Raw genomic sequence first — 12,635 nt, forward strand, 5'->3', positions numbered from 1 at the left:
TTTTTAAAAATTAGTTTTTATGTTATGTCAACACCTAAATATATAAATATAATTTAACCTTTGTGGGGGGGTTTTCAGTGGATTTTCTAGTTTTTTTTTTAACGTGAGGTAAGGTTTCTTATTACCATACTTAACTACATCTGACTTGTCGTGCAAAAAAGTGCACATGCATAATGTACATATTATTCACAAAGTGTAAATTTTTAAATTATGCATGCAGGGATTCGAAAATGTTTGCACCAGGCATTGGTAATTTATGCAAGTGTTGGATAACTTAGTGCACTGGTAGAGAGTGATTGTGTCGGGTGAAAGTTTCAAGTGGTGTGACCATAAGGATATGCATGTCAGAGGTACGGGTCAAGGCCTGGAATGCCAAATTTGGGAATGCCCAAAAGCAGTACATTTTTGGGGCATTCTCAAAAGTTCTGAAACACATTTGTTGCAGACTTGGGAACACCTAACATACACCTAAATGGACATGGGATACATTGGGTAAAAAATGTTGTGAAGCCTACCTATCAATCTAGAAATAGCAAGATGCATGGGAATGCAGAGGAGTAAATGAAAAGAAAATGATGTAATTTCATGAGCCTATGAATGCATAATTTATGCAATGTGTAATTTACACATGTGGGTTTACAGAAATTGATGTGCCTTCATTCTTTATGATACTATGCATTTGTTTATACATTTTCTGCTATGCGTGATGATGCCCCCTTTGTTCATTTACAAGTGGAAATGTTTGTGTACAGGTTTAAAGACACAATTGAGTAACTTTCTTCAAAAACATTTTGGAATCAGACACCATGTTCTATGCATTAACCGCGTTGGTGTTTTTATCAAACTCACACGCTCTAGTTTAGTCTTTCAACACCATATCCTGAGCGAATCAGATGATCTGACTCGAGAGTTCATGTTCAAGGTGACAACCGTGGAGATAAATGAAAAATTACTTGGAATCCTGGAAATGTTTGTCAGTTTCCCAATATAGAAACATATTCTCCATGAAGTAATCATCCAACAAAGACCTGTGTTGTTCAGTTCTGTAGTGCATGAACCATCCACATCTGGCTCCCCTTTTGAGCTCTTGTGCTACAATGAAGAAATGCATGTCCCCAAAAGCATAATCATACCAAGTCATCTGTCTCCAGAGAATAGTTACATGAGGCCAGAAAACATAAACTGAACAAAGGTCCAATTTAGGATAATATCACATCCTTAATTCCCAAAATGAATCTGTGCATTCTCAAAATGTGCTTCCTGTGTGCAAAGCTGAAAAGTAGAATGTGGTTCGTAAAGCATTTTGGGTTTGTGATTCTAGCATGTTTAAAGCACATTTGCTCAGTAACCATGTTGAAATCATGCCTAGCTACTGGTGATGCCAGTCTGCAAATCTCCACCAGGAAGGGCGATGTGCACGCTCGCCTGGCAGGACTTTCTGGTTTTGAGTCTATCCACAGGCCACCTCCCTTGGCTTCTGCTCTGGTGAGGAATCTACCGCTAGAACTCTATCAGAAGAACAAAATACTTACCTATGGTAATGCTCTTTCTGGTAGAGACTCTGTCTAGCTACAGATTCACGGACCCTCCCACCCTCCCCATTCAGTGGTTTGGTTCTATCCTTTAGTAAGGTCCCATGTCTAGGAATCTGCACACTGATATACCGATTTGTTTTTGGGGTCCTGCATCTGGAGGCACAGACAGTCTCAAAGGCAGCTGGTATCAGGTTGCGGGAGTGGCACATTTGTGGTCCCAACATGTTGTTTCCAGAGCGGTAGCTGCGGGCGTGGAGGGGTGTTCCAGATATGATTTGACACCTGGGGGGTGCTTGGAAGATGAGGAATTTGCGTCTTGATAGAGTCTGTACCAGAACGAGCATTACTGAGGGTAAGTAACTTGTCCTTTCATTCCAGTTCTATGAAATTTCCTTCTACATTATTGCATCCTCAAACTGTATCCTTTCCCAAAATTATTCTCAACATTCCTTCAATCCAGCATTAAAAACTGACTTTAATTAAAACTTCTGTTTCCTTTTTTATTCTCACTTTCAAATGTCCCTCTCCTTCCCTTTTATCCTCTGCATGCCTCCTACTCTGACACATGAATGTTTAGCCTAATCTCTATTATTGTATTTCTGCAAATTTCATATAGGTCATTTACAAGAACACACTCTCTCCTCCTTCTTCTGAAAGTCAAACCTATGCAACCTAGCAATACCAAATCTTCCCTTACTCATCTATGAATCTCACCAAGCATGTGCATGAGCTCACACCCCTACTAATGATCGCAGCTAACCACCATTAATTTAGTACACCATAAAGAAACTGGAATTACTTCATGGGAATGGTTTGCTTTGCGGTCACAAGACTAATACCAATAACCAGTTATCTTAAGTTTCAGAGCAGCGTGTGGCTCGGAGTAAAGCGCCTCGATGCCTCATCAGGAGTAGTAAGCACTATATAAATGCAACTAAATTAACCCCTTGGCTGCGGCGGCAATTCCGCCGCAGCGCTAGGGGGGCCACGCGGCGCTCACATGCTCATGACGGAACCGCTCCGTCACGAGCCTCGGGTGGGCTGTGCTTGTGACGGACTGGTTCCGTCACGGCCCCGCCCGCTCAATAGAACGCGCCGCGCAGGCGCGTACACAGCGTCGCGCAGGCGCGCCGAGCGGGCCATGACGGAACCGCTACGTCACCAGCACAGCCCACCCGAGGCTCGTGACGGAGCGATTCCATCACGAGCATGGGAGGGGTTAAGAACAGTCTAAAGCATAATGAACTACTGCAAATCTATGAAGTGATGAAGATAATATTTTCAGATATTTATGTAGGTATGACTACCATATGCTTACGGATTATGTATATGCTGCCAGAAGAGAACAAAAGGATAAAATGCAAACAATCATCAGAAGTGTAATTTTGAACTGATGTGCAGTAGGTTATTTCAGGTCCATAACGTAATGTAGATGTTATTTGCAAGTATGTGTGGGGGTTTTGCGGCCATCAGATTGATTCAAGCATGTTTTTTCCACATCACTTTGTATTTTTTAAATATTGCATTGTACTGAAACATGGCCCTGATGACGATACGAACAAAGGAACAAAAAGTGCAATATTCTGTCCTGTTACTGGAGTGCATATTCATTTCATTAGGATTCTATCAAATATAAAATAAATGCCGCAGGCAGTTCTTAGAAATGAATAATGCATATTTGGAATGCTGCCAATTTTAAATCTTGTAGACAAAGTAATTTAAAATTATACAATTTCATTGGTATGAAATTGTGAAATCGACATGTATCAGCGAGTAACTTTGCATACCAGCTTCCAGAATCTCCTGCATATATCACGATGCCTATACAGTCTAGACGTCAATAAAAGTTTAATTCTAATCTAAACGTAGCAACTGAGCTGGCAGTTGGTAGGTAAGACTGTGTCTGCAGAGTGTGTGTTCATTTGATGTGACCTCCTTACTGTTCGGACAAAAGCAAAAGCAACAAATGATGGACAGAATGCTGAACAATGCAAACATTCACCCCCAGTCAAAATATCTGGGTTAAATCCATCATTCTTTGGCTCACGATGCCACCCCAATTTGGACCCAGCCATATGGAAATCAGTCTTGACCCTGATCCTCATGGGAACTGCCCAGTCCGAACTGCCAAGCCAGTTCCTCCCTGGACCGTAAACAAACATCCTGGGACCAGTTTTGGTGCATCACCCCTCATAAACCAGACTGGTTGAGCATGGTGAGCATGGTACCCATGTCTGGGCATACCCTTCCCACTTCCGACAAAAATAAAAGGAACAAATGGTAGACAGAATGCTGAGCAATGCAAACATTCACCCCAGTCACAAAGATCTGGGTTTAATCCATTGTTCTTTTGCTCACCACACCACCCCAGTTTGGACCCAGCCATTTCAAAATCAGTCTTGACCCTGTTCCTCATGGGAGTAGTCCAGCTAGATCTGCCAACCCAGGTCCTCCCTGGACCGAAACAAGCATCCTGGTACTGGTTTTGGGACAACACACCTCATCAGCCAGGCTAGCTAGAATCCAGTGGAATGGAGAGCACGGGACCCACGTCTGGGGGTAGTCTTTTTTTTTTACTTCCAAGGTTGGATACTTCAGCAGTGGGCAAGGAGGGTGTGGAGGAGCCCCCAACCTCTTGCACAGTGCTCTTCTCTTCTATGCATCCACTTTATGGGGGTCTTTGTCCTCCTCTCAAAGAAGATCAGGGAATATCCTGGGAAAGACCCAGGCAATGTGCAGTGGAGCCAGCTTGGCTCTGCACCAACCAAGTGTGAGTACAGTAGCTACCAGGGAAAATGATAAATGTGACTGACAGGAGATGACTGAGAAATGAGCACAGCATGTATAGAAAGCACGCAATGACTCACGGTTTACCATAACAGGGAATTCAGGAATCCTGTCCGTTCCTCCAATATTTGTGGTACTCCAAAGGTTTGGTACAGTGAGATAGCTTTGTTGACCTTAGCCAGAACTCTGAAGCACTTCGGTGGGAGTATGTTCAGTGGTAGTAGCCAGAATACTCCTGAGAGCTCCCCAAAACTCCAAGTACTAAACTCAAAACTTGTGGATGACTTTACAGTTCTTACCTTTACATGTGGCAGCCACGCATCACCTGGGCTACGGGTGCCGTCCTGTGCATGGTGACTGCTCCAGGTTGCCTGTGTGGCAGTACTTGACTGATTGCCTTATGCACCAGTAGTTGCAGCGTTGGACTGTTTCCTGTGTGCCTGTCATCCTTCTCATGTTGTGCATGAATAGGTGTGTCAGGCAGAGCTGCATTGCTTCAAGGTTATGGACTGCTTGCAGTTTCACTATATTGGCATTACCTACAACATATGTCAATGTGCTTTAGGGAGTGAAATGGTTTATAGGATGGGATGTGCTTTTGAAGTTGTTGCAGTGAGCGTTCCAAGCTGGAAACCACCCAGGACCTGTTGTGCATTTCTGTTGATGTGGAGGTGGGCCCAATTGTAGGTCGTCTTCTTGACCCACTTTTGTTCCGGTGCTATCTTGTACGGGGTATAGTTTTACCATCTCTTAGCCGTCTGTGTGAAATTTGCTGAAAAATCATCAATTATTGTATCATGTTCTGTCGTTTATAGTCATAGTTCCATTGTCAGTCAGAGCCAGCGAGAGAGAGTGACAGAGTAAAACAAGACACGCATCGCTTAGAAGAAGTAGGCAGCTTCATGCCGCTTCTTCAAAGTGGACCTTCCTGAAACTGACTCCAGAATAGCAGCCCAAGTATTAGCCTGACCCTAAGTGTACAGAGTCCGTGCCCTGGTTAATGTGGTTTGAGACATCAGTCTAAGCATCTTCTGCGTGGTCGTTCGTCTAACTGCCAAACTTCAAGAACCCCACTGATGGCTCCATCTGATGCACCACATCTGTTACATCCACTTCAAGGCAGTGAACTCCAACACACCACTGTTCCCGGCAGAGAAGATCCGGCTCTTCAGTGGCCAAACCAACACATGAAGCAGTAACATTGCCTAGCTTGAGTTCAAAGTGCTAGAAGGAGAAGACGAGAAAGCAAGCTTTCTGCTATGAACCCGGGATCAGGAATTCTATTTAGTTGTCAATCAGTTAACGTTTGTATCTCTTTGGGTTCCAGTAAGAACTGAAGACACATCTCTTCAAGAAACATCTCGCCTGTATGTAACTAAAACTACTGCTTCCTCTCACAGATCCTAAATGAAGAACAACCCTAAATTCACACAAAAGTATATATAGTGATTTTTTTTTGTCCTCATTTGCCTGTACCTCATTACCAGAAACTATATAGCCAACCACCTATTCGTGCGACGGAAATGGAGCGCACTCTCCACCACCATAACCTTATACACCAGCCTGGCGGGAGACTAGATCTGGGTTAACTGAAGCATTGATGACGAGTGGCAACCTGCCAAACCCATCCCAGACTCCGTCAAGGTAGAAACTACCACCAGGCCCAGCTCATATCTATCAAAACCACCACAAAGGACCTTGGAGTTTGGAGGCATAATCATAGGACCCGAAAAAAAAAAAAAAAAAAGACCAAAAAAAACGGTGTTGGACACTCGACCACTAACTCCAACAAATCAAAAGATTCCAAAAGGTGAGGTTGTTGCTACTACATGGTCTGGCCAGATCGACTTTTGATGTTTCAAATAGGGATGATAACCAGCTGGCATGTGTTGGCGCCTTAGAATCGACCCAAAATGTACATATCTGTCGCCGCGCGAGTAAGATTGCATAAAACAACAGCGGCCTTGCTAAGCCAGTGACATTGTCATCCATCCCAGAGATTACCAGTGTTAATGTGCAGGGTAAGGTTACTTTGAGTATCGAGCCCAAAGTAGACAGGACTTCTGCCCAGAAAGCCTTGATTGGGGGACATTCCATGAACATGTGAACATCTGAGGCGCCCTGGAGACTACACTTGTTGCAGCATTTTCCGGGTTGAAACTTCGCAAGCCTTTGTGGTGACCAATAGGCTCGATGAACCGAGAACAGGTGATTCCGCCTCAACCAAGCAGGATTGACAGTTTTATAAAGAAGAGCGAATGATCTTATCCACCAGTCCTCCCCTCGAAGATCCATGTCCTCAGCCCACAGTTCATCTGGGAGGTCAAAGTCCCCATCTACCTCCTCCAGGATTGCCCAATACCAGTGCGCCACCTCCTAGCCCCCCGGAGGTTTCTCCACAAGCTGTTGTTCTAGCACACTACACCTCCACACTAGGGCGTTCTTTTGAAGGAGCTCTCTAGACCAGCTTACAAGTTGTATGTATTTAAACCTTGATAATCTTGGGCCGACCCTTTCATACAATTTGTCCCACTGTATTAGTACCCCGCCTGCCATTAAGTCACCCCATCTCAGTATCCCCCCCTCTCTTAGGGGTATCGAGTGGTTGTCGAATGCGAAAGGGCGACAGCCCTGCCTGGTTCCCCGTGATATTTTAAATGGCTCTGTTAGTGTACCATTGACTAAAAGCTTAGACGTGGGGGCTCTATTCAGGAGCTGGATGGTTCGACAGAAGTTCTTGCCTAGCTGAAACTTCCTTAATACTGCCGCCAGGTAGGGCCAATTGACCCTATCGAAGGCCTTAGTGGCGTCTAGGGTTAATGTAGCCAAGGGTAAGGTGAAAGTTGTGGCGATATCTATCGCCGCAACCAGGTCCCGGGTTAAGTTTGCCAACTGCCCCCCCTAATAAAGCCCTTTTGGTCTTCATGAATTATCGAGCCGATCTCACTTGCCAACCGCGCTGATAACACTGCGGCGAAGATCTTATAATCATTATTTAGAAGCGAGATCGGCCAATAAGACCCGCAATCAGCTGGGTCCTTACCCAGTTTCAGTATGAGGACTATGGTTGCTTCACTCCACGAGTGCGGAGGCACTAACCCATTTATAAAAATGTCATTAAATAGCGCAGTCAATGTTGTTACTAGGACCGGACACAAAACCCGGTATAATTCTCCGGGTAAGCCATCTGGCCCTGCCGCCTTCCCTTGCTTCAGTTGACCTATCGCCTTACTTACTTCAACCTCCGATATATCCCTGTCGAGGCGTTCTGTCTGATCACCTGTAAGGGTGGGCAGTTGGATCCTGCCTAGCCATGAGTTTCTTGCCAGGGGATCATCTTCGATATCCTCAGTGTAAATATTTTGTAAGAACTCCTGAAAAGCGCTACCAATCTCAGTATTGGTAGTCCTGACGGTCGGGTCCCCCTCCTTTCGAATTCCCCTTATAAACTTTTTGGATTGATCTGTTTATCTTCCAAGCAAAGACCTTACCAACTGCCTCCCCATATTCAAAATTCGAGATCTTACTTGCCGCCCACCTCCTCTCCACCCTTTCCTGTAATACTTTATCCAACTCTGACTTCACCTTAGCCCTCTCTTCTTGCTCAACAGAGGTTCCCCCTGAGATACCGCACCTCCTATCCAAGCTATCCAATTCTCGTTCTAAAATCCTAATTTTCTCTCTATAGGCCTTTCCTCTGTATAAAGCTCGATTCGAAATATACCCTCTTAAAAAAGCTTTAAGGGTTTCCCATACAGTGCTGATTCCCGCTGAGTCTAAATTGATTTCTAGGAATTCAGACACCTCTTCTGACAGCAAGTTAGTCTCCACCTGATCTAACAGTATCGTCCGATCAAACGACGACGACGAAAAAAAATTCTGTTGAGTGACTGTCAGGGAGAAGACTATCGCTGAGTGATCTGAGAGATGGGGGGTAGATACCGCAACTCCTTCACCTCCTCTCTAATATTATAGCTGAAGAGGGCATAGTCAATCCTTGAGCTGTGTCTATACTTAAGGTTCCGGTAGGAGACCCCGGGAGAAATACCCGCCCTTTCTCTCCAAACGTCTGCCAACCCCAAAGACGACATAATGGACAGCAGAATGGGCCTTGACTTGGATGATACCATCGCTCTGGAATTTGAGGACTTATCGAGCTTGGGGTTCAAAACGATATTAAAGTCCCCCACCCATATAAGAGGGTCGTTCAGAGTGACTAAGGCCCCTTGGATTTTGAGAAGGTAGGACGGGTCATCTTGGTTTGGACCGTAATAACCTACCAATATATATAGTTGACCATCTAACGTCATTTTACACATCAGCCACCTCCCACTAAGGTCCTCCTCATAGGCCAAAATCTGTGCCTTTGCTGATTTTTTAAACATAATGAGTATCCCAGGGATGTTAGCGGTCTGATTTGTGCAAATGAATTTGTCAACCCAACTCTGCGTTTTCATGATAGTTTCGACTTCCTGTTTGAGTAGGTGTGTCTCCTGTAACACTATGACCTGCGCTGGGGAGTCCCTGAAATATTGCAAGATTCTATGACTCCTCCCCTTCACTCGCAGACCATTAATGTTCCAGGATAAAAATTGCACTTCCGTCATGCTTCGTTCCTTCTTCTACCTCTCCTCACCTCTTTATGCCCCCTGCCTTTAACTTGATGAAACTCTCTCAGAAAGTGGTTACGGTGGTTGGAAATTAACTTACAATGAACAAAAATAGGAACAGGCTTATGAGGACTTTTTTTTTCTTTGCACCCCCCTTCCCTCCCCCCTCCCCTGGAAACCCCCCCTCACTTCTCCTGGCATGTTGGTTCGCCAGGTTTACGTTGGTGTGTTAGACTCTGACCCCATCTACCCCATATAGAAAACCTATTTGCCTGCTATTCTTTACATTTTTATGTATTCACTTGTCCCCTTATTACAAAAGTGTGGAGGGGGGAAAGAAAAAAAATAAATATCCCCTTTTTTTAATTTAATTTTAATTTTCTCCTTGTTTTTAAATGTCATAACTTTTTTTATTGTATTTTTCTCTCTTCTTTTCCTATTCTTCTCTTTCCTTCCCCTTCTCCTTCCTCTTTTTTTTCTCTCTCCTCTCTCCACCCCCACCAAGGGTGAACGTCTTAACCCGATAAATGTGAAGGCCAATAGACTTTATTCCTCCTGTTTTTTTTTAAAAGGTATTTTCTTACATTTAAGTTTATTTTTTATTTTTTTTGTCTGTTAACTGCCTGACCCAAATCTGACTGGCTTGTCATTGATTCTTGTGTGTTAGTACTTCACCCCCTACCTCCCGTTGGCTGGAAAATGTGTTACAGTTACTGGGGCTTTATTGCCCCCCTTGTGAGTGCTCAGAAATGGAGATAATTAGCTCATCCGCGAACGAATGTTGTACATCTTGTTGTTGTACATTACTTTTAGGAAAGCGGGAAACCTCATTTGTACTTTTGCCCCCGCTGCCCTAAATTTATCCATTTTTTGCCCCAACTCCCATTGCCTTTCGAGGGTGACCTTCGAAAGGTCCGACCGAACCTCAAAGGAAAAGTCCGGGGCTTTCAATGATTTCGCCTTCAGGGCAAGATTAAGAATCTTCTCTTTCAGGGAGTATGTCAAAAAGTTCAAGAGTATTTTCCTTGGCTTCACTCTCCCAGGATTGAGGCGGAACGGATCCCTGTGGATTCTCTGAATATCTTTGGCTATCTCTTCCTCTGATTCTTCCAGGTTGAGGGCACTTTTTAATAAAGACACCACAAAAGTCTTAAGGTCTCCCCCTTCTTTCGCCTCTGGGATCTTTAAGAGACGTAAATTATTTCTTCTAGAAAAATTTTCCAGAGACTCGACCCTGTCCCTCATCTCGTCCCCCTCCTTCCTTAGGGATTGAATCCGGGAATGTGCTGCCTCCAGGCTAGCTTTTAGCTCCCCTTCCAGACTCTCAGTTCTCTCCGAGAGCCCGTCTACTTTCCGCTCCAGGGTGTCACAGGCTATCCTAATCTCACTCTGGTTTTGTTTGGATTCCACAAAGCCCATCTTTATCTCCTCTCTCATGGCGATTAGCAGATCGTCCAAGCGGGTCCCTCCCTGCTCTTTCTCACTATACGTTATGCACCCCTCTGCTCTACCTCCTGCGCAATCCTCAGCCAGCCCCCCGGGAGCCTCTGTTGGCAATGTAGTCGCCACAGGCGCATCTAGCAGAGTCACACCTGGGGCCCCCAGACCTGCCATCTTCTGTGTGGAACAACCTGCAGGATCTAGGCCTTGTAGTTCTGGGCCTTGTGTCACCTCCAACACCTGCGGTAATACCTTGAAAAAAGCTCGCAGCGAGGGTGTTATTCGTGACACCGGGGCCCCCTTGCGTTTACCCCTCGCCTGGATGTTGGGGGTGGGATCGGGAACCACTTTGCCCCCCTGTCCTGCTTCCCAGATTCCACCTGTGCAATCGGCAACACCCTTAACTGCTCCAACCCCCCCAGATTCGCTGCCTCCGTCCGACAGATCAGGGGTGCTGCCCTCACTCTGCTCCTTAACCCGTGGGCCTTCTCCCTTCCTCCTTCCTTTACCACCTCTTTTCTTCGGGGGTGCTTTCTTTTTATTGTTGCTGGTATTGGTGAAATACTGCCGTGGGTTTTTTGGGGATTTTAAATAGGAGAATGCCTTTGGGCCTCCACTGCCCTGCGGATCACCCGTCCAGCCCCTCTCCTTACTACCACCGTTGCTGATGCTGTTGCTGCCGACGGTATCAATGCCGCCTCCAGGGGGTTCGGCTATAGGGGGCCTCTGCCTTCTCCCGTCTCCTACTGCTTCTGCCTTCTATTTCAGTCTCCGCGCAGCGTCCTTAACTGCCTCGAAATCTCCGTCCTTGCCCGACTGGGTGTGGGGGGTTGCAAATATCGGATGAGTCTTTTCTCGCCCTTCTCTCTGCCCCCTTCCGACCCTGAGGCATCCACGTCGCAGCTCCACGGCTGCTCGAAACCACTGCTGCAGCAAGATGGGAGGGGCGGGCAACATCCGTGCCTGGCCGCCTTACTCGAAGCTGGAAAAACCGGGGGTTCAACACACATCCAAGGGGCTTTGAGGCAAGTTTTTTCGCCTACTTCTAACCCGATGGGGGAGAGGCCATCACCTCCGTGCGAGCCGCTCTAACTCGCGGCCGCCATGTTTTTCCTCTCATGGAAAAGTATATATAGTGATTGATCAAGGTTCCAAACTGCTACCCAAATGGGCAAATTTAAGCTGGGCTGCATGACAGCATTTTCAAGTGCAGAATGATATTCTGCGTTATGCTATAATTGAAAGAGGCTTGATATATATATTTAAAATGCTCAAAGAAAAGACAGCAAGTGTTAGCACTTCACACCTACCTCTTCCATGTCACTTTCCAGTGTATGCACTTCCTGCTCCTTCAGCTCTAGTTGTTCAGTCAGCATGGTAATTTTTTCCACTAGTTCCATGATGGCATTCTTCAGGCCATCGTTGCTAGAGCTCCCGAAATAAGAGTTGAGCTTCTTCACCATCTTGTCATCACATCTGCAAAAATATATATTTTGAAAACCCTTGTAACTGAGGTTGATCATCTCAAGAGGGGTATGTCATGCCTTACTTTTTTCTATACATGTGACTCCAAGGTAAACGTAAAATTCCTTCCAGCTGTCAAACATTTAGCTGTTTTTACATATTTGCTTTGTCTTTGAAGTAATGTCAGTTCCCTTTGGAGAAGCCAGAACATTAAAAAGACATCTGTACTGGAACAAATTAGATTATTAAATCAACTAGGAATGTGCCATACATCTGTGGAAAAGGTGCAGTGCTGAGCCAGTATACACTCTTATATTAATAATGTTAGACTAATGTTCTGATGTGTTACCTTTGCCTCAAATTGTAAAGCGCTCTGATATCCTTTGGGATCAAGTTCGCGCTATATAAAACGTTATAAATAAACCATTGCTAGGTTTACACATGAACGAATAAACAGCCTGATCCTTACAATTATTTGTACGCCTAACGCCTTCTTGGGTTCTTCGGGCCTGATGTACTAATACCTCTTTGCAAGCCAGCATGTGCAAATTGAACACGGATTAGCTGGCAAACAGGTATGCATTTTGCAATGTGACTTAGCAACAAAGAGGTTGAATCATGAATTGCCCATCCACACAAGGTCGCAACATAACGTGTCTACTGAATATTAATGAATGAGGTTGCAGGCTGTGAACCCTGCAATTGGCTATGAATTTAGGGGTGACAGCCTATATCCTCCAAAGGGACAGGTTGGGCTTTAAAAAAAAATTGCGAGGAGCATGTAGTGATTCTACTGAAT

The 12,635-nt window shown here is 45.1% G+C and overlaps 1 protein-coding gene across 1 annotated transcript in view; it reads right to left on the reverse strand.

Moving 5' to 3' along the window:
- Positions 1-12,635, reverse strand: part of EFCC1 (EF-hand and coiled-coil domain containing 1) — a 240,689-nt gene that overhangs the window by 24,137 nt on the left and 203,917 nt on the right. The window contains exon 5 of the mRNA XM_078661434.1: positions 11,683-11,848. Within this exon, the coding sequence (XP_078517560.1) occupies positions 11,683-11,848 (166 nt within the window). The remainder of the gene's footprint in view (positions 1-11,682; positions 11,849-12,635) is intronic.

Source organism: Lissotriton helveticus, chromosome 9 (assembly GCF_964261635.1).
Source record: "Lissotriton helveticus chromosome 9, aLisHel1.1, whole genome shotgun sequence".
In the NCBI taxonomy this organism is placed as follows: Eukaryota; Metazoa; Chordata; class Amphibia; order Caudata; family Salamandridae; genus Lissotriton; species Lissotriton helveticus.